The sequence below is a fragment of the Phyllobates terribilis genome, unplaced genomic scaffold, assembly GCF_046119375.1.
Source record: "Phyllobates terribilis strain yellow unplaced genomic scaffold, ASM4611937v1 Scaffold_4__5_contigs__length_816908805, whole genome shotgun sequence".
Lineage (NCBI taxonomy): Eukaryota > Metazoa > Chordata > Amphibia > Anura > Dendrobatidae > Phyllobates > Phyllobates terribilis.
In genome coordinates, this window is record NW_027362764.1 from 199940383 (window position 1) to 199965703 (window position 25321).

General features: G+C 39.7%; 2 protein-coding genes across 4 annotated transcripts in view; one reads left to right on the forward strand and one right to left on the reverse strand.

Moving 5' to 3' along the window:
• RBMS3 (RNA binding motif single stranded interacting protein 3) overlaps nucleotides 1-25321 on the forward strand; it is a 1113194-nt gene that overhangs the window by 81575 nt on the left and 1006298 nt on the right. The window contains exon 2 of one of the 3 annotated variants that reach the window (XM_073678028.1): nucleotides 4360-4404. The exons of the other annotated variants lie outside the window; for them this stretch is intronic. The gene's annotated coding sequence lies outside the window, so the exon portion shown is untranslated. The remainder of the gene's footprint in view (nucleotides 1-4359; nucleotides 4405-25321) is intronic. 3 annotated transcript variants of the gene reach the window in all.
• On the reverse strand, nucleotides 14788-18306 carry LOC141264115 (uncharacterized). Its single transcript, XM_073676431.1, has 3 exons — nucleotides 18111-18306; nucleotides 17377-17709; nucleotides 14788-14885 (listed from the first exon to the last, which is right to left on the reverse strand). The coding sequence occupies exons 1-3, from the start codon at nucleotides 18304-18306 to the stop codon at nucleotides 14788-14790; spliced, it is 627 nt and encodes a 208-aa protein (XP_073532532.1).

Sequence of the window (25321 nt, forward strand, 5' to 3'; positions counted from 1 at the left end):
AGCACTTGCACTCAAGACTAATGACAACTTATTCAATATGATGACCTACACTGTGTTCCAAATTATTAAGCAAATAATATTTTCTCAGATTTTCCCAAATTACCTATATGAATTGCAGTCATTGTAATTTTCCAGTCAAATAACTCCTAGAGTACCATTGAAAGGTTTTTGTACAAACTGCCTATGATAACAGTATATTTTTTAAAATTCCAAATTATTATGCACAGCAGAGTTTTCAACCTTTTCATTTTAATAAAGAACAAAAAAATGGTCATTTTTGAAATTCTAAGCATTAGCAGGTAATTACAAACGGAAATCAAACAGTTTTCAACTCAAAACTTTATTCTAGGTGATGTTACATTTGCACATAGGACCCCTTGTTCGAAAGGAGCTTCTGAACTCTCTCGTCCATTGAATTTGTCAGGTTTTGGATGGTTTCTGCTTCAATTGTTTTGCATGAGGACAGAATACCCTCCCTGAGCTGTTGCTTAGATGTGAACTGCCTCCCGCCATCATAAGTCAAATGGTGCTCCTTCCCTTCCGAGCCCTGCTGTGCACCCAAACAGTGTTTTTTCCTCACATATGGGGTATCTGCATGCTCAGGGGAAATTGCACAACAAATTTTGGGGTCCATTTTTTCCTGTTACCCCTTCAAAAAATAAAAAAAAATTGTGTCTAAAGTAACATTTTTGTGAAAAAAGTTAAATGTTAATTTTTTTCTTCCACATTCCAAAAATTCCTGTGACGAACATGAAGGGTTAATAAACTTCTTGAATGTGTTTTTGAGCACCTTGATGGGTGCAGTTTTTAGAATGGTGTCACTTTTGGGTATTTTCTGTCATAAAGGCCCTTCAAAGTCACTTCAAATGTGATGTGGTCTCTACAAAAAATGGTTTCGTAAATTTTGTTGTAAAAATGAGAAATTGCTGGTCAACTTTTAACCCTTATAGTTCCCTACTAAAAAAAAATGTTGGTTCCAAAATTGTGCTGATGTAAAGTAGACATGTGAGAAATGTTATTTATTAACTTTTTGTGTGACATATCTCTCTGATTTAAGGGCATTAAAATAAAAATTTTGAAAATTGCTAAATTTTCAAAATTTCCACCAAATTTCTTATTTTTTCACAAATAAAAGCAAGTGATATCGAAGAAATTTTACCACTATCATGAAGTACAATGTGTCATGAAAAAAACAATCTCAAAAACAGCGGGATCCGTTGAAGCGTTCCAGAGTAATTACCTCATAAAATGGTCAGAATTGTAAAAATTGGCCTGGTCATTAACGTGCAAACCACCCTGGGAGGTAAAGGGGTTAATATTTTAATTTTTTATTCCATCTCACATTATATTGGAAGTTGCCTGCTTCTTTCAGTCACTCACACTGTGATACTGCCAGGCAGATACATAAAATGAATTTTGCAGATTGCTCCCCGTGTGTTCAACAGTTCATCATTATTAGACTGAATTAGTGATATTTCTCTTGGGTTATGAACCGTCATTCATCAGAATGTAGAGCGGCTGCCTGTGTTCTTCAGCTGAAATTTTCATTGATTTTAGTGGGCGTTCTATCAGCGACATGTCTGAACTCGGCTTCTGAACTATACTGTATAACTGCTATTCCACTTTTTATTATTCTAAATGAGTTTTATAGATTGTTTTTATATAAAAGCCAAAGGTTGCATGGCGAGTGGCTATGTAATAAAAAGTAATGTCTATACAACATAATAACACTACGTAATATGATTGTTAATTTTTACTTAGTGTTATGCTATAGTGTATATATCGGGGAAGAATTATGCTTTCTTATATATGGATAGTCAGTAACAGGCAGAAAACGTGCCGATTGTATCACAATGGCTTAAGCTATGTGACATTATACTTGTGATGTAAACTTGTAGACATGTTAGACACTTTTTTTCTTACATTACAATATGCCGCAACCAAGTTGGATAATTTTAAACCATTTGAATGCTACTCATTTTCCAAGCCATTATAAGCCATGCTCCTGATCTGTAGCTTGATCAATTAAATAAAGCCAAAATACTGGCATAATTATATATAAAAATTGTACAGATATATTTTCTCTGGTGGGATGAGAGCTATCTTTACTTGAGTAGCTATACAATTACAGGGTTCCAAATCTAGAAGATCAAATCTCTTTTACAAACCAAGCTACACATTCACAGTCTTTACAATGAGATTATGGTACAATTTCAGTCTATGATCACAGTAGTTTCGCACACTTTTGTTGCCAGTTTGCAGTGATTTTGGCTATTTAGACTGGAAGTACCTATCTAGTTGGGAGGAGTGTCAGTGGACTCAAACTACAAACCAGTACAGGGGTTAAATATAAGCCAAACACCTTACTGTCTATGGAGAAAACCAAGGAACCCAAGTTGATCAGAATAATGGTTTTCTTTATGGCACGTCAAGGGTTTCTCCAGTGCCACTAACTTCCACATGTGGAGGAAGTTTTCTGCCTTTATGCATGCAAGATCAGCAGGTATTGTGCTCATGTTTTATTCTAATGAATAGGACAAGTGTGCAATACATACTGATCATGCTAGTATCCTGGCACCAATGTGCCAAGGCAACATCGTCAGCGCCCTTCATTTCCAATGTGGAAATGAGTTTCACTGGACAACTCTTTTAAAGTGACCCTGTCATGTTTATACATGCAAAATGAAGAAATCCCGGCACTCACGTGTATTCGATCAGTTCATTTATTCCACATGTAGGAAAACTACAACAAGATGTTTCAGCCCCTCACAGGCTTTTTTGCAATTGAAAAAAGCCTGTGAGGGGCAGAAACGTCTTGCTGTAGTTTTCCTACATGTGGAATAAATGAACTGATCGAATACACGTGAGTGCCGGGATTTCTTCATTTTACTTGTAATCTCTCCACGTGCACCACTATTATTAACGAGGATTACGGAGTGCCGACTATTTCTTTGTATGTTTATACATGCAGTCTGATATGTGTATAGCATGGTATAGAGATGGATAAGGTAAGCAGAATGATGTATATACTTTTTTTTTAAAAAAAGATTCAGTATAATTGGCTGTATAAGGAGACGGCAAACTCATTCGACCAGTGCCAGGCAACTTCTGCGAAAGCTAATAACATATTGGGATGCATTAAAAGAGACACAGATGCCCATGGCTAGAACATAATTTTGCATCTATACAGGTCAATAGTGCGGCCACACTTAGAATATAATTTTGGTCTCCAGTGTATAAAAAGAACATAGCTGAACTTGAGCAGGTGCAGAGAAGAGCACCTAAGGTTATTAAGGGAATGGGTGGACTGCAATACCTAGAAAGGTTGTGGTTATTCAGTTTGTAAAAACAAAGACTTAGGGGCAATCTTATTACAGTGTACAAAAATTTGAGTGAGGGGTTCAGTACGGAGATCTTTCTAGGCCTGCAATAGGGACAAGGGACATCCTTTACATCTAGAGGAAAGAAGGTTTCATTATAGTCACAGACGCGGATTCTTTACTGTAAGAGCAGTGAGACTATGGGACTCTCTGGCACAGGATGTTGTAGTGGTTGATTCACTATTAAAATTCAAGAAGGTTCTGGATGTCTTTCTTAAAAAATATAACATTACAGGTTATGGGCACTAGATTTTGTGTGGGGGTTTTAATCCAGGGAACTAGTCTAATCGCCTTATGTGGAGTCGGGAAGGAATTTTTCCTCTAATATGAAGCTTATTAGTGTCTGCCTCATAGGGGGTTTTGCCTTCCGATGGATCAACATGTTAGGCTACAGGTTGAACACAGTGAACTTAATTCTATCATCTATCTTAAAAACTATGAAACTATAATTTGTATTTTATTCAGTAAAATTCCTGGTGTTTTTATGCATAGTTGGCCCTACTAGTGATTGGCAATATTGTCAAAGGACCACTCACTGGACTCAAATGCAATTCTTATACCAGGGATTTCAGTGACTAAAATGCAAGTTTAACTGAAATCTTTGCACAAAAATGTCTATTAATCTGATCACCTCCTCCTGCTCTAAATCATCCTGTCTGCAGATCAGATAACATTTTCAACATAACAGGTTCCCTTTAAGTGTAAAGCTATAGCCAATAAGTATAATTAACCTTATTATGAAGATGTTATTTCAAACCTATGGCTCCATAGCTGTTGGAAAACTATAACTCGGGCATGCTGTTGTAGTGGGAGTCCATATGAACACAGCATTCATAATACTTCTATCATTAGCATACAAGGCATTCAAAATCTAGCTTGAACATTTGTAAAAATAGATGAAAAGATTAGCATAACATACATTTTATATACCATACAGACAAAAAAAAAGTACTGAATCAAGATGTTTTGTTCCACATAGGCCAGGAACTAGCGAGAACCTTGCCAGACAGATGAGAAACAGCCCGTGAGTACAAGCCCTTAGACAATTAAAGATTTACTAATGTATCTTAGTTCTTAACTCGCAAAAGTTAATGAGATAATGGATTGAAGCTTGTGTTCTAATTACCCTGTGTATATACTGAAGAATACCAACTCTAGACCTTATCTGGGTAGTACGCAGTTTCTTGTCCAAGTTGCCATGGAGATGGAATTCACCATAGAAGTTTTCTTCTAAGGAGATAATATAACAATGCCGGCTTTGGAAACGAGTATTTCCACAATTAGTTGTCAAGGCTAAATCCATATTTCCAAAAAGGAAGTAATTAAGCCCTTTACTGTCAGATATTATAGCTTTTGTGTTATTTCCTTTTACATACTCAAATAACTATTATCTAAGCCTGCTCAGTGCACGGGAGCGCAGACAACTGGGGACAGGCCCGGAGACTGAAGCTCACAATCATGTCACTTAGTATATCTACACATTTAGGCCATGTTCTCAAATGCAAAAATGCTGTTTATTTTCCGCTGTGTTTTTGCTTTTTTTTTTTTTATTTATGCAGTTACCTCTTTTTGATGCATTTTTGAGGCAGCTTTGAAGCAGGGTTCTTATGCATTTTATAAAGAAGCACTCCTATCAAATAGCAAAGCAAAGGGTAGAAATGAGCGAATAAATTCGCAAGATGCTGGTCGAGTGGCCATGTCAGCATTTTGTGGTATCCAGACAGAAGCCCTTTGAAATGCCTATTATCTGACTTACTCTTCTGATTTGTAGGCATGGCACACCGTTATTGTTGAGTCATGATGCCCACATGATGTTAAGCTGGGCCTACTAATCAGAAGAGGTAACGTGGAAGTTAGCAGTTAGAAAGAGTTTTACAGGGCTCCTATCCAGCAGCCATGAAAAATACTGACTACTGGACAAGGGTCGTGCAAATTGATTCAGCATCTCTACTCCAGGGTCTACCTTTTGTTGCCTTTATTGTTTGCAGTTTTAGGAACTGCAATTGTGTCTCAGATTGTGTTAATTTAAAGAAGCACTCCTCACATCAAAGTTTTTTTCCTGCTAATATATTGCAGTCATCATATTATATGGCACTGTGTGCTTACAATTGCTCTTTTTGCTCTTCTACCCAGCTAATTCTTCTCTTTTCCATTAGGTCTGTGACATCACATGATTAGAAACCAAATAACTAAATCCTTTTAAGCTCTATGTAGAAACAGGAAGGCAATTTTTCCTGTATGAGTCATAAGACCCTGCAAAAGTACCTGGCAGGTGGGAGGAGGGAGCAGCAGGGTCAGGAGTAGAAGAGGGAGGGTGATAAATACAGGGAAAAGAGACTTCCTGTTTCTACATAGACCTAATGGAAAAAAAAAAGAATTAGCTGGGTAGAAAGGCAAAACGAGCAATTGTAACTACACAGCTATATAATGTGATAACTGCAATTTATTATGAGGATAAATACTTTGATGGGAGCATTTGATGGGAGCAAAAATATTGCTATTCTTCTCTTTAAAAAGCATCTAGGTTTTCTACATGTTCTTTCAGGCTCCTTATCAAAATCTATAGGGAAAACATGCATAAAAAAATGTATCGTTCAAAAGCGTCTTTAAAAGTACAGTGAAATTTTCATGAAATCACATCCACTTTCCATCAGCTGCTAAACAGAGTGGATTGTCTGCTCAGAAAACCACATCAGAAAAAATGCAGCATTTATGCTACAAAGGAACATGGCTTTATATAGTTTGTTCAGTATTACAATCCTGAATATGTTGGTGATGCAGATAACAGCAAGCAAATGTCACATGTAAAATTCACTCCCATTCACCAATGACAAACACATGGCAATATATTTTGTCCAAGTGCTAACCATTAAAAAAACGGATCGCACTTAGACCAATGTTATTCAATGGGACAGTGTAGATAAACGATTTTGTTCACTGTCCAAATCTGCATGTGAAAAAAATTGCAGCATGCACGATTTGTCACCGAAAATCAGATGAGACTCACCCATTCAAGTCTATGTGTATGTGGAAAAAAATCAGATGCGATATGAAGCCTAAGTATAGCATTCAATTTTTATGGGTACATTGCTATTCTGGATAATAGGAGACTGTAAATTGTCCTGTAAAAATGGCGCTGAGTAAAAAAAAAAAACTATTGTATACGGACAGCACACAGATGATAAGTGAGAAAAAAATCATCCCACTTTTTTTGGATGCAACTCTGAACGATTTTTTTATACGGTCATGTTAACCTACCCTTACGCTTATATACTAAGTGTAGGTATTACATAAAGGGTAAAAACATATACTGCATGACCAGCAACAATACACAATTAAAGGGGTTGTTCACTACATTTTATTATCCCCTTAATATATCCCCCCGGGGCCCCTAAGTGGTTTTGTAATTACCTTGCGGTGCAGTTACTGCCTGTGAGCAGCGCTATCACTGGCCGCTCACAGGCGTCATGTGACCCCCGGCGGCAGCCAGCTCTGACATCCGCTGATCTCACATCATGATTTCGGATGCAGCCGGTGGTCTCTCTTCTGCGTTCCACTGATGCATGCTGGGTTGTGGGTGTGGTTACCCTGCACGTCACACCCGGCATCCACCGTGTGCTTTCCCTCTTCCCATTCATTGGGAAAGTGCGTGATGGATGCTGGGTGTGATACGGGGGTAACCCTGCCCACAACCCAGCATTCACCATTGGGACCTCGTCACTGATGTCACGCCTCACTTGACATGACGTCAGTGGTGGGTCACGTTCCGCAGGCCGCTCACAGGCAGTATCTGCAACAGAAGGTAATTACAAAATCCCTCAGGGGCCCTGGGGAATATATTGGTGGGGTAATAAAAAGTTGTGAACAACTTCTTTAACTTATGCTGTTTCTTATAATCCATTTGTCAACAGCTTAGACTGCCATGATGCCACCCCGTTTCTCCCACTGCTACAAAGTGATCCTATCTAACAGCCAACCCCCTATATAGGCCTAGTAATAAAATTGTTTATTTTACAAATGGCAGTGGTCCAATAAGATAAAAATACTGTAATTTCAGGGTTAAAGAGGACTTACAATTTCCAGTTTTGCTCTGCAATTTGTTTGTAGGATATAGATACTATTTTGAGCACTGCGTGCTGTGAGCAGCATACTAATAATATGTACGTATGGATTAATATATTTTAATCTCAATGGAATGAAGTTTTAAGATATTATTATTCTTGGATGTGCCATTCATGCTTTTCTTGAATATGGACTAATATGAAGAAGTGAGTTTAAATGGTGCAAGAAACAAAATTTCATCTACTATACTTTTAAACTTTGCATGGAGGTATGCTTAATAGTTTCCTAACATTTTGTAACTACAGCTTTTTTCAACCTTGTGTGTGTCTATGAGTAAAGACTCCAAGCAAACCTAGTGTATATACTGATAATGTAGTCATGTTTCACTATACTCTGTACCTTCTCCTTTACTGTTTGTTTACTTAGCAAAAAGAAGAATGTTGCGGCGGCGGTTCTGATGTGGAGCACAGTCCATCATGCAAAACTTTTAGATGTCTTGGATATTGAAGACCGTGGCATCTAAGAGGTTAAACCAAAATAAGTGTCTTAAAATGGGTTGTCCAATCTTAAGCTACAAGTCTGCAGTCACTCTACATGACTGCTGACTTGTGAATATTCACATCGTGCACTGTGCACTGTAAGGATTCCTTGGTGTTGGTTACAAGAACTGTGGTCAATGTGACATACTCCATGCCAGAATCCGACTAGATGGAAATGGCCTCGCTCCATGCAAGTGTATTGAGTGAGGCCGGAAACAGTCTAGTCGGAATGTGGTCAGGAGTATGCCTATCACATATTTGCGGTTATATGACTGTCGTTCTCAGCACCGACACCGGAGAATTTTCTCAGCATGCAGTTCACGCAATGTAAGGATTTACAAGTTTGGAGTCAAAGAGTGACTATGGACTTGTAGTTTAAGACCAGACAACCCCTTTAATTTCTCCCACTGAAACAGGGTACAAACTGTATATTACAGCTTATACCCACTGCTACTGGTGCAGGCTTAGCTCCTGAGCTCCTGCAGTAACTTTGCTACAAATATATGGAATTTTAGCATTAAAGTGTACTTGCTCATTACATAAGTTGCTCATCATGGAGCCTCAGGTCTTTAGATCAACATTTAAAAGGAAGCTGAAGTCAAACAATGGCAGGATGACATTCAGTTGCCGAAGTTTTGCTGGCACTTTTAAATAATCTTGGCATAACTAATGCACAATCTTGGTGCATGAATAATAACTATGGTGTCAATATAATGTTTTAACCATTTTTTTTTAATGGACTATGTTAGTAACCGATGGTTGTAGTTAGTATTTCTGTTAGTACAGCTATAGCAGAACTGTAAGAATGATCACAATTATATCTCTGGAACAATTCACTATTTGGGCGATTGCTTTAAGCTTCCCTGGTCTAAATGAAAAAGCTATGTTTTGAAGAAGATAGGACAGGTTTGTATCTGAGCATCTTATGACACAGCAGGAGAAGATTGGGATATGAAGTGTGGAGTATCTTTTGAAGAGGTCTGCCTGCGCTACTTTCCCAGCCAATATATTGCAAAAGTGCTTTAAAATAGTTGACATTTAACTGGGATTGATTACCATATGCTAATTGTACTCTGAGACTGTAACATTTTAGAAAATATTAATGTTTCACAATCTCTTTGAGAAAATGTTGAGTTCCTTCCAGTCGATTTTCTTTATTTTATTTAGTCAAACAACATGGCATTATACATTTCGGATTTTGTAATCGCCATCTCTTTCATGTTTTATCTACAGTCTTTTTCATACTGTAGTCTTCTGAGGCTGACGTGTTTGTAATAATAATCGTTATTCCGAGTGTAGGGAAAAAAAAAATGAAGAATTTAAAATAAATGGAAAATGTCTAAGCAATCAAATCTTCACAAAGTTATACTTCTGAATGCATTGCGCTTTTTGAGGCTTAGATTCTGAAATACCTTTTTGAAATATGATTCATTATAGACACTGTGCTTTGGTGTATTCTTCTGGCTCATTACTAAAGATGAACAGATCTTTTTACATTTAAATACACCAGGTTCACCAAATTTTCTTAAAAAATGTAGGTTTGTGGAGAATAAATTTGCGATGAATCTCAATATTACAAAGCCTTTAATTGGAAAATATGGTTATACTGTAATGTCTCCTAGGACTGTCTTGAACCCCTTTTGAGTTTTTTACTGCAAATACAGCTTCATTAATGAATGTCCAAGTGACCTCAACCTATCTGGCTAGGTAAAAATGGAAGGTTACTGGTGGCAACAAACAGCTATTTAACAACACACTCCAGTATCAGGCTTTTTATTAAGGCAACTTGAATTGCAAAAGCAGTCAAAAAATTATCCCTTTTTTGGCAGATGCCTGACTGCTTTTTATACATTGTCACTTCATACTGCAGAAGCATTGACTTTTCACAAGGGGTTTGCTAGGTAGATTCGCATCCCAAAAGCATGTATCTGCAACAGGCTGCTATATTCAGGTGGTATTTACTGGTTTAAATTGGTAAATTGGACTTTTACAATAAACAAGCGTGCATAATTTTTTTTACAACATCCACTTTATAAGGTAGACAGTTGCATTAAAATTTCTGGAATGTGGAGATTTTTCTGATGTCAATAATAGAAAAGAATTAATATATTTATGGGCAGCATGGTGGCTCAGCGGTTTTCACTGCAGTCTTGCAACGCTGTGGTCCTGGATTCAAATCCCACCAAGGACAACATCTGCAAGGAGTTTGTATGTTCTCCCTGTGTTTGCATGGGTTTCCTCCAGGTTCTCCAGTTTCCTCCCAAACTCCAAATACATACTGATAGGGAATTTAGATTGTGAGCCCCAATGGGGACAGTGCCGATATTGTCTGTGAAGTGCTGTGGAATTAATGGCGCTATATAAGTGAGTAAAATAAATAAAAAATATTTATAATGGCTGGCCAGGGGTTTGTGCAAATGGTGTCTTTTAAACTTGGGTGAACCCGCTGAGATCTTTAATTGGAACCTGTTTCAGGAACCTCTGGCATTTAAAACACTAAAGACGCCAAAATTCTTCTGTTTGTCTTTTTGAGATAATCATAGACTTCTTTACTTAGATAGTGTTGTCTTCCAAATGGAAGACTCCATAAAAATGAACAGCTCACTTCTTTTAACCACTTTGAATCTTTTGAAACCTGAAGCAGTTAAAAGACAATCAAAAGACAGAACATTTGCACAGTAAGCTATTTTTACATAAAAATTCATAGGCTTAATCTTTTGAACATTTTAGGGTGCTTTTCAGGCCGGTTTCATAGTGGACTTGCTTGAAAAAGACATTGTGCACACACCCTAATGTGTCTGCCATGAGCTGCCTCTCTAGGAAGATCCTTCAGACCTTCCTTCTTAGATTTCTGATAGAGGTCTGAATCCCAGAGGTAGGACCTGCATCTTTGAGACATTTATGGCGTATGACCTGTGGATATGGCCACAAATGCTTGTGTTGGGAATATCCCTTTAATTAGATAGAGAAGCAGGTGATTTTGAGATACATGTCAGAAAAATGGAAATATGATTCTTATAAATTTTTAAAATACAAAATAACCTTTATAATGAAAAAAATGCTTATTCACTATAACATTTCCTGTTGGGGACTTTAAATAACAATTTCACATATAATTGTACAAAGAAGTTTTGTGACCTTTTCAGGTTTGAGTTAGGAAAAATTGGATAGACCACACATGTTAAGAGGCATGACATGAAAGATTTTGTTTAGCAGAGTAAGGTCTCATTCATACTTGTGAAAATGTGAAAAAAGAGATTGATTTTCATCAGCACCCAGATTGCCCATGTATGACTTACGAGTACTGTTTGTGATTTTCATAGACCCATCACTTGTATGGCTGATTTTGATATACTATATATACTATATTTTGATATTTTGATATAACTCAGATCAAAGATGGATGGCTCCAGGATTTTTTGACAGTGTCCACAAAAAAAACCACAGACTTAACAACATGAGACTATAGATAGAACATGTAAATGAAAAAGTGACATCTGAATGAAGCTTAAAGCATAATCATTTATGATGTCCCCAAAAAGGTCACAATCCAGCAGTATAGATAGAGGACAGTCAACACATCTTGTTTCATTCATTGCTTTATAGAAACTTCCATTTGTTAAAATTTATATCCCAACCAGATGTTGGCAAAGATTCACAACCTTACCCTAGATGCATTACATGCAAATCTTATATTCCATAATTTCACTGCCCTTTCAAGTGTCAGTTACTATAGATAAGGACTTTGCAAGCAACAAGATTGATACACAATATATTCACATCTTAAAGGGAACTTGTCACTTGATTCATGCTGCCCAAACCAAGGGCAGCAGGAATCAGTGCCTGGCTGTATGACTGCTGCAGCGTTTCAGAGAAAACATTGTTTCAAGAGCCAGCTATAGTTGATTGACAAGTGTTTTCCATGTGTGTACGTAGGGAGAAACCTTTCAATCAAATAAAGCAATGTGAGAAAATACAAACTCTTCAAGCTTCAAGCGCTCAGAGAAAATTATACTTGGCTGCAATTGTGCAGCCAGGCTCTGATTCATGCTACCTGTGGTTTGAGCTGCAAGAATCAAGACTATAAAGATATAATACAAGCATTACAAATATTTACATTTAAAGGGAACCTGCCGCAAGGTTTGTCCCATATAAAGTACGGCCATCACCATTTGGGACTTTTTTCAACATTGTGGAATGCGGTAAAAAATTCCCTAATTCAGTCTGCAGATCCCCAAAAAAGATCTTTTATTATATTTACAAGTGGGTGGGGCGGTCCGGTTTGGTGGGCGTCTCTGGTCTTGATCTCTTTTCTTGCGATCGCCGTCCTCCTTCCCTGCTTCGTGTGGATTATGCATCCTATGTCATCCACAGAGTGTCTCCATCATGCTCCTGCACAGGCGCACTTCTCTCTGCCCTGCACTTTAATGCACTTGCACCGGGAAAGGCAAAAGAGCGGCGATGACTCGGAAGTAGAGCCAATGCTTGTGCACTACATTACTTTGCTCTGCCCTCGGCTAGGGAGAGAGAAGTGCGCCTGCGCAGGAGTGCGATGGAGATCACTGGTTAAATGACATAGGACATATCATCCACAGAAAGCAGGGAAGGAGAATGGCAATTTCGACCAGAGAGAAGGTGTTGGATCAAGACCTGCGACGCCCATCAGACCGGACCACCCTATATGTAAGTAAGTCTACAGACTGGATTGGGTACATTTTTACAGCATTCCAGTATGTCCTGTAAAGTCCCTAACGGTGGTGACAATACTTTGTACAGGAAAAACCCAGTGACACATTTCCTTTAAATACAGTACAGACCAAAAGTTTGGACACACCTTCTCATTTAAAGATTTTTCTGTATTTTCATGACTTTGAAAGTTGTACATTCACACTGAAGGCATCAAAACTATGAATTAACACATGTGGAATTATATACTTAACAAAAAAGTGTGAAACAACTGAAAATACGTCTTATAATCTAGGTTCTTCAAAGTAGCCACCTTATGCTATGATGACTGCTTTGCACACTCTTGGCATTCTCTTGATGAGCTTCAAGAGGTAGTCACTGGAAATGGTTTTCACTTCACAGATGTGCCCTGTCAGGTTTAATAATTGGGATTTCTTGCCTTATAAATGGGGTTGGGACCATCAGTTGTGTTGTGCGGAAGTCAGGTGGATACACAGCTGATAGTCCTACTGAATAGACTGTTAGAATTTGTATTATGGCAAGAAAAAAGCAGCTAAGTAAAGAAAAACGAGTGGCCATCATTACTTTAAGAAATGAAGGTCAGTCAGTCCGAAAAATTGGGCAAACTTTGAATGTGTCCCCAAGTGCAGTTGTAAAAACCATCAAGCGCTACAAAGAAACTGGCTCACATGAGGACCGCCCCAGGAAAGGAAGACTAAGAGTCACCTCTGCTTCTGAGGTTAAGTTTATCCGAGTCACCAGCCTCAGAAATCGCAGGTTAACAGCAGCTCAGATTAGAGACCAGGTCAATGCCACACAGAGTTCTAGCAGCAGACACATCTCTACAACAACTGTTAAGAGGAGACTTTGTGCAGCAGGCCTTCATGGTAAAATAGCTGCTATGAAACCACTGCTAAGGACAGGCAACAAGCAGAAGAGACTTGTTTGGGCTAAAGAACACAAGGAATGGACATCACACCAGTGGAAATCTGTGCTTTGGTCTGATGAGTCCAAATTTGAGATCTTTGGTTCCAAGCACCGTGTCTTTGTGCGACGCAGAAAAGGTGAACGGATGGACTCTACGTGCCTGGTTCCCACCGTGAAGCATGGAGGAGGAGGTGTGATGGTGTGGGGGTGCTTTGCTGGTGCCACTGTTGGGGATTTATTCAAAATTGAAGGCATACTGAACCAGCATGGCTACCCCAGCATCTTGCAGCGGCATGCTATTCCATCCGGTTTGCGTTTAGTTGGACCATCATTTATTTTTCAACAGGACAATGACCCCAAACATACCTCCAGGCTGTGTAAGGGCTATTTGACCAAGAAGGAGAGTGATGGGGTGCTTCGCCAGGTGACCTGGCCTCCACAGTCACCAGACCTGAACCCAATCGAGATGGTTTGGGGTGAGCTGGACCGCAGAGTGAAGGCAAAAGGGCCAACAAGTGCTAAGCATCTCTGGGAACTCCTTCAAGATTGTTGGAAGACCATTTCCGGTGACTACCTCTTGAAGCTCATCAAGAGAATGCCAAGAGTGTGCAAAGCAGTCATCAAAGCAAAAGGTGGCTACTTTGAAGAACCTAGAATATGAGACATATTTTCAGTTGTTTCACAGTTTTTTGTTAAGTATGTAATTCCACATGTGTTAATTCATAGTTTTGATGCCTTCAGTGTGAATGTACAATTTTCAAAGTCATGAAAATACAGAAAAATCTTTAAATGAGAGGGTGTGTCCAAACTTTTGGTCTGTACTGTAGGTTTTTTTTATTTTATTAAATGAGTAAAATTGCAATGGTTTTATGACAAAAAGCAAATTGCAATTTATCCCTTATTAAAATTCCTCTCTCTTCTCAAGAGCAGAGGAATTTTTAATTCTATTATTTACAGTTCGATGGTTCCCAGTTACCTCTGCAGTCTATAAGTGATAGCTGTTTCCCTAGGCAAGGAGCATGTGCTTCCAATCTGTTTTCTATACAGCTTGCAAACATTGCTCTGAATGTGGCTACATAGCTGGATCTGGTCAACTTTAGTGCACCTGCACTGATGCTGCAGAGGCAAAACCTTTGATAGAAGCATTGGAGGGCGCACAGTTAGTGCTGGCAGCAAGGTTGAGCTGGCAAACATCATGAAGCCTTCGCCCCTTGCAAGCCAGAAGCTGGGAGAATGGGGAGTGGTGTGCGCCTGAAGACACTATTCGAAAACCCCTTTATTTCTTGTGACTCTGCTCAGACATTAGAATTAATAAAATTACTCTACAAACTTAACATGAATGCAAAAATATAATGGCACCCAAATGACTAATTATATTTCAATTTGCACATTCCATTTTCTGGCAAAGTCAATAAAAACTAATGAAACTTCTTAATTTACAGATGCTAGTAAAATATATGGAATATATTAGCAAGGGTTGTTACATTTTTGTGGAAATTCTTATGCTAAAATAATATGTTTATGCAAGGACTTCAATTAATGATGTACATTCTCTTCTTCAAGCATATGTGTAGGATTTTTTTTACCATAGAATGAACGGTATATGTATTTCATCAAGCAGATCCTAGCTGCCATACTGTTGTTCCTCCCAGTTTGGAATTTTACTTCATTATAATCATATTTAATATGAGAGGAAAAAGAATACATTTCTCGGGGTAGAGATAAATAAGTAAATTTGCAAGATGATGGTCAAGTGGGCATGTTAGTATTCTGTGGTACCCAGACAGAAGCCCTTTGAATTGCCTATTAACTAATCTTCTGATTTGTTGGTGCCGCACAACATTTTTGTTGAGTCATGATGCCCACGTGACGTCAAGCTGGGACTACTAATCAAAAGAGGTAATAAGGAAGCCAACAGTTAGGAAGCGTTTTGCAGGGCTCCCATCCAGCGGCCACAAAAAATACTGGCCGCTGGACCAGGGTCCTGTTAATCGATTCATTATCTTTACTACAGGGTCTATATTTTGCTGCGTCTATTGCTCACATTTTTAGGAATTGCAATTGTGGCTCAAATTGTGTTACTTTAAAGAAGCTCTCCCAGCAAAGATTTTATCCTCTTAACACTAGGACTACTGGACTCGTGACCCCGCCTAGAACTACTGAAAGGAGTCATTTTGACTCCTTGCTTGTTTTCGTTTATTTTTAGAGTTTCATTTGTGGTTATTTATTAATAATTATATTTTTTTGTAATGTATTATTATTGTGAGATCCAACAGTAATGCTTTTGATTGTTTTTTTTCTGCTTTTCTTATTTTTCTACAGAAAATAACAATAATTATAATAGACGTTTTTCAAACATTTTTTTTTATTCAAGTGCACACATATAAACAACAACTGAGGAACAAAAAGCAGAGAAAATGTAGGTGGAGGAGCATAAAAATGAAAATATGGCGCAGAATTCACCTTCTAAACATTTGGTGTTTCGCATTTTAGGCATTGCCTTTGATTTATGGCAGTACATTGCCCACACAAAGACTTACCACAAGTCTTACAATTTCCGACAGATCTATTTTTCTTGCACTTTTCTTTGATCTGGCAAAATTTTGTTTGAACCATCACTTCTGAGCATGTAGAAACTTGGGACGTGGAACCCTTTTCCCTATCTGTGACATAAGGACCACTCAACTCTCTCACAAGCGTTTGCAAAAATGCCTTGCGTGACATTTTTTGGTGGGTAATCTCCTTGAATATTATCCATGCATTTATACCCGCAAAGTCTAAGGCATTTTCAAATGCATGAACAGGCCATCTCCTTGTGCATGTTCGTGTGGTATATTTTCGTGCCATCTGATCCACTACATCTACTCCATATTTTGTTTCATTGTAAAACTTTACCGTTTCTGGAGTTTTTTTAGCGGAATCAGACGCAACAACAACATCTGGATGGACGGAACTCAAAATGACAACATTTTTGTTGGGCTTTCCTTGATATACTGTAAGTGTAAAATTGTCTTCATTTCTAAACACTTTAGTGTTGTACAATTCCTCTTTCATGGATTTTATTTCTTTAGGCACTTCTCGCCTTATCTTGTTCAGTGTTCCCACGATGGTTGTTCCTTTGCTTTTTAGCTGTTTAGCTAATTTTACTGAAGTAAAATAATTATCGGTTGTAACATTGCGACCTTTTTTCAAAAACGGGTCCAATAACTTCATTACCACATGGTCAGCTAAACGGTCCTCAGCACGGCGTGTGTCATCTTTGCCTAGATAAGGGAAGCCATTTGCCAGATATTTGCTCCTCTTATCAACAGCTAGCCAATATTTGTGGCCATATTTATCTGGTTTGGAAGGCATGTACTGCGTGAATGGACACCTAGTTTTGCTTGGGAAAAGTTGCTCATCCACCATTATGTATGGGCCAGGTTTGTAACACGCAATACAATTTTCAATAAACCTGTCCCACACAGTAGAAAATAGAGCAAACTTGTCCGTTTGCAGTCTCTCCGATCGAGTAGATTTCTCATCAAATCTGAGAAACCTCATAATTTCAACAAAGCGGTCCCTAGACATTGTCGCTTTGCAAAACGGTATTCCCCAGTCATTACACCAAATACTGCTAATCGAGTGACGGTTCGTGCCAGATATTCCACGAGCATAGAATATCGCAATGAATGCATCTAGCTCCTCATCAGATAGAGTAAACTGTAAATTATTGTTCCTGCATGCTTCTGCAAGCGTACAGTTCTTTATATGTGTCAATATATATGAATCAAAAAATAAACGCCATGCGCTCAAAGGACTATCGATAATGATATTTCTTCTGGCGTATCCTGTAGGGCCAGGTGCTTCTCGAAGAATATTTTGGCTGTCACGCCTACCAGGCAAGTGTTCTCCAATTTCAACAGGTTTCCATTGAATACCATCCGCTGAAACTAGTATTCCTTCAGATTCGCCTTCTCTGGTGTTTGTTGTTGCATTACCTTCGCCGCCATCGTTATCTGTTGTTCTTTCATTTCTGGGACGTTTTACTGATTTTTTCTGTCCACGACCAGGAGGATGGTCACGAGGCAACATAACTGCATGAGCCCGATCCCCAGTTGATGTGCTTGGAATATCTGTAAAAAAGTCGATGAATATTTAGAATTTTTGTTTTGTAAGGGTCCGTGCACACTGGCTGGATTAGCGGCGGAATATCCGACCGGATATTCTCACCACAATCCGGCCCGTACCTGCCCGCTCAGGTACAGAGCGGAGTTTCATACCTGAAGCTCCGCTCCGAACCCCGGGCTGGAGCCGCTGTCTGGGACGGAGCCGTGCTCGCGCGTAAGCAAGCGCTGCTCTGTCCCTGACAGCGGCTCCAGCCCGGGGTTCGGAGCGGAGCTTCAGGCATGAGCGGGCAGGTACGGCCTGTATTGCGGCAAGAATATCCAGATGGCTATTCAGCCAGAATTCTGCTAGTGTGCACAGGCCCTAACTCAGTGTGTGGAAGAACAAATAAATACACATAACTACTTACCTTCTGGATTTGTTCCTTCTGAGTCTTCAGATTCACTTGATATGTTCTGAGGAATGAAATCTTCATCACTGTCAGAATCAAATACATGTTCCTGCAATTCGGATTCCGATTCATCCTCCGGTATGGATTGCAAAGTAGCCAGAATATCCTGAGGCTTTATCAAACGTCTTCTCTCCATATTCCTCACAAATACCATAATTCTATATAGTTCCCTGCTGAAAAATAGAAATGAAATGAAAACTAAAAGAAATAATAACTGTTCTGCCACCTTCAAAAGTAGGTGGGCTGAATCAGTTGACAGACAGCTAAACTATTTCATAACAATTCATATCTGTATGAGTCTTCAGAGCTCATATGTCTACGTCTGTTCTCTTTGTCTCTTCAGCTGAACTGAAAGTAAAGTTACTATTCAGAATACTGTCTCCTGCTAGGACCTTAGAAAAACACCACCCTTCATTAGCATAAGATAAGAGCCTAGAGTAAACAAGCTATTTTGTTCAGCATTACACAGTAATACAAGCAGGTAAAACACAAGGAAAATGTGAAAAGTTGACATGTAAATTGAACTACATCTATATGAACATCAGGGTAAATAAGACAGAGTGAAAAAATTATGCACAAAACTTTATAGCAACATTTAGTGACAAAAGGACCTCAAAATATAGTAGGGAGTCAAAATGACTCCCTTCAGTAGTTCTTGGTAAATTTTGAAAAAAACGCGCAAATTTTTCACCAAAATTATTTATTCTCACAAAATCTTTTTTCACATCATATTTGAGGAAAAGTCACCGAGTTTCAAGCCGGAATTCTGAAAAATGTAGTCACAGAAGAGAAATAAAAAACGAAAGGAGTCAAAATTACTCCATCAGTAGTTCTAGTGTTAAAATATTGCAATCATCATATTATATGGCACTGTGCACTTACAATTACTCAGTTTGCCTTTAGTGCTTCTTTAATAAGATTATCTGATAGGGCTTTACCTTTAACCCCTTTACCCCCAAGGGTGGTTTGCACGTTAATGACCGGGCCAATTTTTACAATTCTGACCACTGTCACTTTATGAGGTAATTACTCTGGAACGCTTCAACGGATCCCCCTGATTCTGAGATAGTTTTATCGTGACATATTGTACTTCATGATTTTGGTAAAATTTCTTCGATATCACTTGCGTTTATTTGAGAAAAAAATGGAAATTTGGCAAAAATTTTGAAAATTTTGCAATTTTCAAAATTTGAATTTTTATGCCCTTAAATCAGAGAGATATGTCACACAAAAAAGTTAATAAATAACATTTCCCGCATGTTTACTTTACATCAGCACAATTTTGGAACCAAAATTTTTTTTTGCTAGGAAGCTATAAGGGTTAAAAGTTGATCAGCGATTTCTCATTTTTCCAACAAAATTTACAAAACTATTTTTTTAGTGACCACATCACATTTGAAGTCACTTTGAGGGGTCTTTATGACATAAAATACCCAAAAGTGACACCATTCTAAAAACTGCACCCCTCAAGGTGCTCAAAACCACATTCAAGAACTTTATTAACCCTTCAGTTGCTACACAGGAATTTTTGGAATGTGGAAGAAAAAAATGAACATTTAACTTTTTTCACAAAAATGTTACTTCAGACCCAATTTTTTTTATTTTCGCAGGGGTAACAGGAAAAAATGGACTCCAAAATTTGTTGAGCAATTTCCCCTGGGCACGCAGATACCCCATATGTGGGGAAAAACCACTGTTTTGGCGCACAGCAGGGCTCGGAAGGGAAGCAGCACCATTTGACTTTTTGATTGCCAAATTTGCTTGAATAATTAGCGGACGCCATGCTGTGTTTGGAGAGCCCCTGATATGCCTAAACAGTGGAAACCCCCCACAAGTGACCCCATTTTGGAAACTAGACCCCCCTGGGAACTTATCTAGATGTGTGGTGAGCATTTTGAACCACCAGGTGCTTCACAAATTAATCCGTAAAAATGAAGTATTTTTTTTTTCACTTTTTCATTTTTACGAATCAATTTGTGATGCACCTGGGGGTTCCAAGTGCTCACTATGCATCAAGATAGGTGCCTTGGGGGGTCTAGTTTCCAAAATGGGGTCACTTGTGGGGGAGCTCCAATGTTTAGGCACACAGAGGCTCTCCAAACGCAACATGGTGTCCGCTAACAAATTGAATGGAAAATCCGCTCAAATTGTTAGCGGACACCATGTTGCGTTTGGAGAGCCCCTGTGTGCCTAAACATTGGAGCTCCCCCACAAGTGACCCCATTTTGGAAACTAGACCCCCCAAGGCACCTATCTAGATGCATAGTGAGCACTTGGAATCCCCAGGTGCTTCACAAATTGATTCGTAAAAATGAAAAAGTGGAAAGAAAAATAATTTTTCACTTTTACGAATCAATTTGTGAAGCACCTGGGGGTTCCAAGTGCTCACTATGCAACTAGATAGGTGCCTTGGGGGGTCTAGTTTCCAAAATGGAGTCACTTGTGGGGGAGCTCCATTGTTTAGACACACAGGGGCTCTCCAAACGCAACATGGTGTCCGCTAACAAATTGAATGGAAAATCCGCTCAAATTGTTAGCGGACACCATGTTGCGTTTGGAGAGTCCCTGTGTGCCTAAACATTGAAGCTCCCCCACAAGTGACCCCATTTTGGAAACTAGACCCCTCAAGGATTTTATCAAGGGGTATAGTGAACATTTTAAACCCAGAGGTACGACACAGAATTTGATAACATTAGGTCATCTTATTGAATAAGTTGTCATTAGTCTTGAGTGCAAGTACTCACTACTTGAGTTTGCATCGGGTACTTGGGTATGCACCATGTAGTGCGTGTGCTCGAGTGACATGCTCGAGTCCCTGTCCCGCATGTTTCACGGTTATTAGACACCCAAAAAAAAACATGCGGGGATCGCTCGTTCATGGCAGGCAATCCCTTCAAAGTTTTTTTGGCCGCGAAGCATATGGGGCAGAGACTCGAGCATGTCACTCAAATACCCACGCTACTCAATGCATACCAGAGCACCCAATGCAAACTCAAGTAGCGAGCACTTGCGCTCAACACTAGTCACCATATCGCCATCTTTTTTTCTAAATTTTGAAAAAAATCCCAACCCCATGACAACCCTAGCCCCAACCCTAACCCCAACCCCAGCCCAACTCTAACCCTAACCCGAGAGTTTATTTTTTTCGCCGTTCCTCGTGCAGTATAAGTGATTAGACGACTTTATTCTTTGGGTCGGTGCGATTACAGCGATATCAGAATCATAGGGGTTTTTATGATTGACAGCTGTCACACACTAAAAGACGCATTTTTTTGTAAAATCTAGTTTTTGCATCGCCATATTTTGAGAGCTATAATTTTTCCAGATTTTGGCAGACAGTCATGTGATGGCTTGTTTTTTGCGGGATGAGTTGATGTTTTTATTTGTGCCATTTTCAGGCACGTGACATTTTTTGATTGCATTTTATTCCGATTTTTGGGAGGCAGAATAAACAAAAACCAACAATTCAGGAACTGTTTTTTTTTTTTTTTTTATTCTGTTCCGCGTGTGGTAAAATTGATAAGGCAGCTTTATTCTTTGGGTCAGTACGTTTACAGAGGTACCACATTTATATAGTTTTTCTATATTTTGGCGCTTTTACACAATAAAAGCTATTTTATAGAAAAAAATATTTTTTAGCATCGCTTTATTCTGAGAGCTATAACTTTTATATTTTTCAGCTGATGGAGCTGTATGGTAGCTTGCTTTTTGAGGGACGAGATGACGTTTTCAGCGGTAGTATATTTATTTATATTTGTCTTTTTGATCGCGTGTTATACCATTTTTTGTTTGGCAGTATGGTGATAAAGCATTGCTTTTTGCTTAGTTTTTTATTTTTTTTTTACCATGTTCACTGAAGGGGTTAACTAGTGGGACAGTTTTATAGGTCTGGTCATTCCAGACGCGGCGATACCAAATATGTGTACTTTTATAGTTTTTTTGTGTTTTTTTTTCATAATATTTATTGATGGGTACATTATATTTTTAGTTTTGGTGGATTATTATTATTTTTTTTTTTTTTTATATTTTTACAATTTTTTTTATTTTTTTTTTCACTTTTCCACTCTGGGACTTTAACTTTTTTTTCTCTGATCGCCTGCATGGCACAGGAATGGAGCACCATCCCTGTGCCGTGCAGGCTGTCAGCGCTGGACAGGGAGAAGATAATTTGGAAATGCACTGCGCATGTCCAAAAAATCTTCCTGCTGTCTGGTGACCCGGATGTTGTCATGACGACATCGGGTCATCATGGCAACATCCTGGAAGCAGCGGCAGACAGCGCTGGAGGCCAGAAGAGGAGGTGAGTATTGCGATCACCTACCCTTAGCCACCACAATGCTGCGATCGACTTCGATCGCAGCATTGCGGGGGTTAATGTGCCGGGAGCGGTGCGGGACCGCTCCCTGCACATAGCACCGGGTGTCAGCTGTGACAATCAGCAGACACCCGGCGGCGATCACGGCCGCACGGCCTGTGTGCGGGCGCGATCGCGATGACGTACTAATATGGCACAGGCTTTTAAAGCCCAGTGCACAAACGCATATTAGTACGTCATAGGTTGTAAAGAGGTTAATATTTACAGGTCTGCATTTATATCTTAGTGTTGTCATTTCATTTGTTAGTTTATTCTGAGTCTTACATTTCTTATTTAAATATATATCTTATTTAAATGGTATATCAATCATGTTTTTAATTGTGCATGTCAAAGATAAAAAAAGACGATTGAAGAGGTTGTCCAGTCATATCGTGTTTTTTTGAATCAGAGCTTTTTTGCAGTACAAAGCAGCAGCTACACATTGAACAGAGCTTTGTTCAAAGTGTTTATATCCGAGGGTTGCTAGAGCACATAAAAGCTGATCATAGAAGCGCCAAACCTCAACCAGTCTTAAATACAGTACTACCAAAGAATAGGAGCTGCTCTGTTGCATGTCACCCATGAAAATAACTGAAGTTATTGTACAGAGCACAAAAGCTACACTACACATATTTTTTGTATTTGCACTACTGATATGCATGCTGCTAGTGTCACAAATGTCACAAGCAAAAAACCATAGAAAGGTCCATTTGCAGAACAAACAAGGGATTTGCACATGTCATAGCTGAAAAAAACTGAAATTGTGCAGATACAGATCATTAAAATTAATCTTATTTTTATTTGGCATTGCACTTTGCTTTTATTCCAGGTCAAAAGTGGTTTATGTACAGAGCACCAAATTTATTATATCAATGATTTTTCCCATGTCACAGATCATAAAATCCATGGAAAGTTTTGTGTCCACCATTTCCAACCAATCTAAAATGCATTTAGGAGATATAGGAAGGCAATTATAAGCAGGGATTCATGGATTCTGACTTAAGGTTTGTGCCATGTGTGGCATGATTTTACACACTATTGGTTACCTACCATATTTTTTGGACTATAAGACGCACCGGATCATAAGACGCACCTGGGTTTTAGAGGAGGAAAATAGGGGAAAAAAATTTAAGCAAAAAATGTGGTCATGATGCCCTGTTAAGGAGGAGAGGATCTGCTGCTGACACTGTTATAGGGGTAATATCCCCTAATTCTGTTCTAATAGCCCCCATTCTGGTATGCATGGCACCCCTCATCCTGGTATGCATGGCACCCCTCATCGTGGTATGCTTGGCACCCCTAATCCTGGTATGCAAGGCCCCTCTCATCCTGTTATGCTTGGCACCCCTCATCCTGGTATGCATGGCACCCCTCATCCTGGCATGCATGTCACCCCCACATCCTGGTATGCATGTCACCCCCACATCCTGGTATGCATGTCACCCCCACATCCTGGTATGCCTGGCACACCCACATCCTGGTATGCCTGGCAGCCCCACATCCTGGTATGCCTGGAACCCACACATCCTGGTATGCCTGGCACCCACACATCCTGGTATGCCTGGCAGCCCCACATCCTGGTACGCCTGGCAGCCCCACATCCTGGTATGCCTGGCACCCTCACATCCTGGTGTGCCTAGCACCCCCACATCCTGGTTTGCCTGGCAGCCCCACATCCTGGTATACCTGGCAGCCCCACATCCTGGTATGCCTGACACCCTCACATCCTGGTATGCCTGGCATCCCCACATCCGGGTATGCCTGACACCCCCACATCCTGGTATGCCTGGCACCTCCATCTCCATTACACAAAAAAATAAACACTCCTACTCACCTTTCTTCTTCTCTCCTCCAGCGCTGTGTCCTCCTCTGCAGCCAGCACAGATCTCCCTGTGTGAACTGACATGCACACTCACACAGGGAGATGCTGTACCGGAAGAGTCACTGCTCCCCACGCTGGGACTGTGTGCGTGGGGAGCAGAGACTGCATGCTCCAGGATAGCAGGTGCACACTGGAGCCGCAGCGCGGCTCCTGCTGCTGGGCGGTTGCGTGTGCCCGCTATTAAAGAGCATGAATATTCACCCCCTCTCCATTCCCATGGGCGTGGAGAGGGGGTGAATATTCATGCTCTTTAGTAGCGTCACAAATGACTGCCAAGCGCTGCAGGAGCCGTGCTGCAGCTACACTGTACACCCGTAATTAAGGACAATGAATATTCAGTGCTCCCCACACCCATGGGCGTGAGGAGCAGTGAGTATTCATTTTCTTAAGCAGCGGGGACAGTTTAGGCTGCAGTAGCCGCTGCTGCCTCCTGTACCCCGCTCCTCCGCCGCTGCTACCCCCCAATAACCCCACCACTCACAGCAACAAGACAGTATAGAATAGAAGGTTCGGTCTATAAGACGCACCCCCTCTTTCCTCCAAAATTTTGGAGGAAAAAACTGCATCTTATAGTCCGAAAAATACGGTATTTAGTGTACAAAATGTTCTATAAACTAGATGAGCCGCTCAATTTTGTAACAAACTTAAAACATGTCAAAACTTTTAATACCTGTTTAATGGTGACATGACTATGGTAAATAGGTTTAACGTCAAGGCTTGCAAAAGGAGCAGGAATATTAGAAAGACATCAATTTGCAGACAGATGTTTCAGAGTACTTGCTCATCATGAGTACAAAACAGAGGTTGAGTTGCTGAAAGAGACACCCTTGATGCTTTGGAAGGGGTATCATGAAAGAGACCAGGTTTGTATGAAGTCTTGAAGGAGTTGTCCAGGCTTGGGACACACATGTCTACAGCCACTATATTATTGCA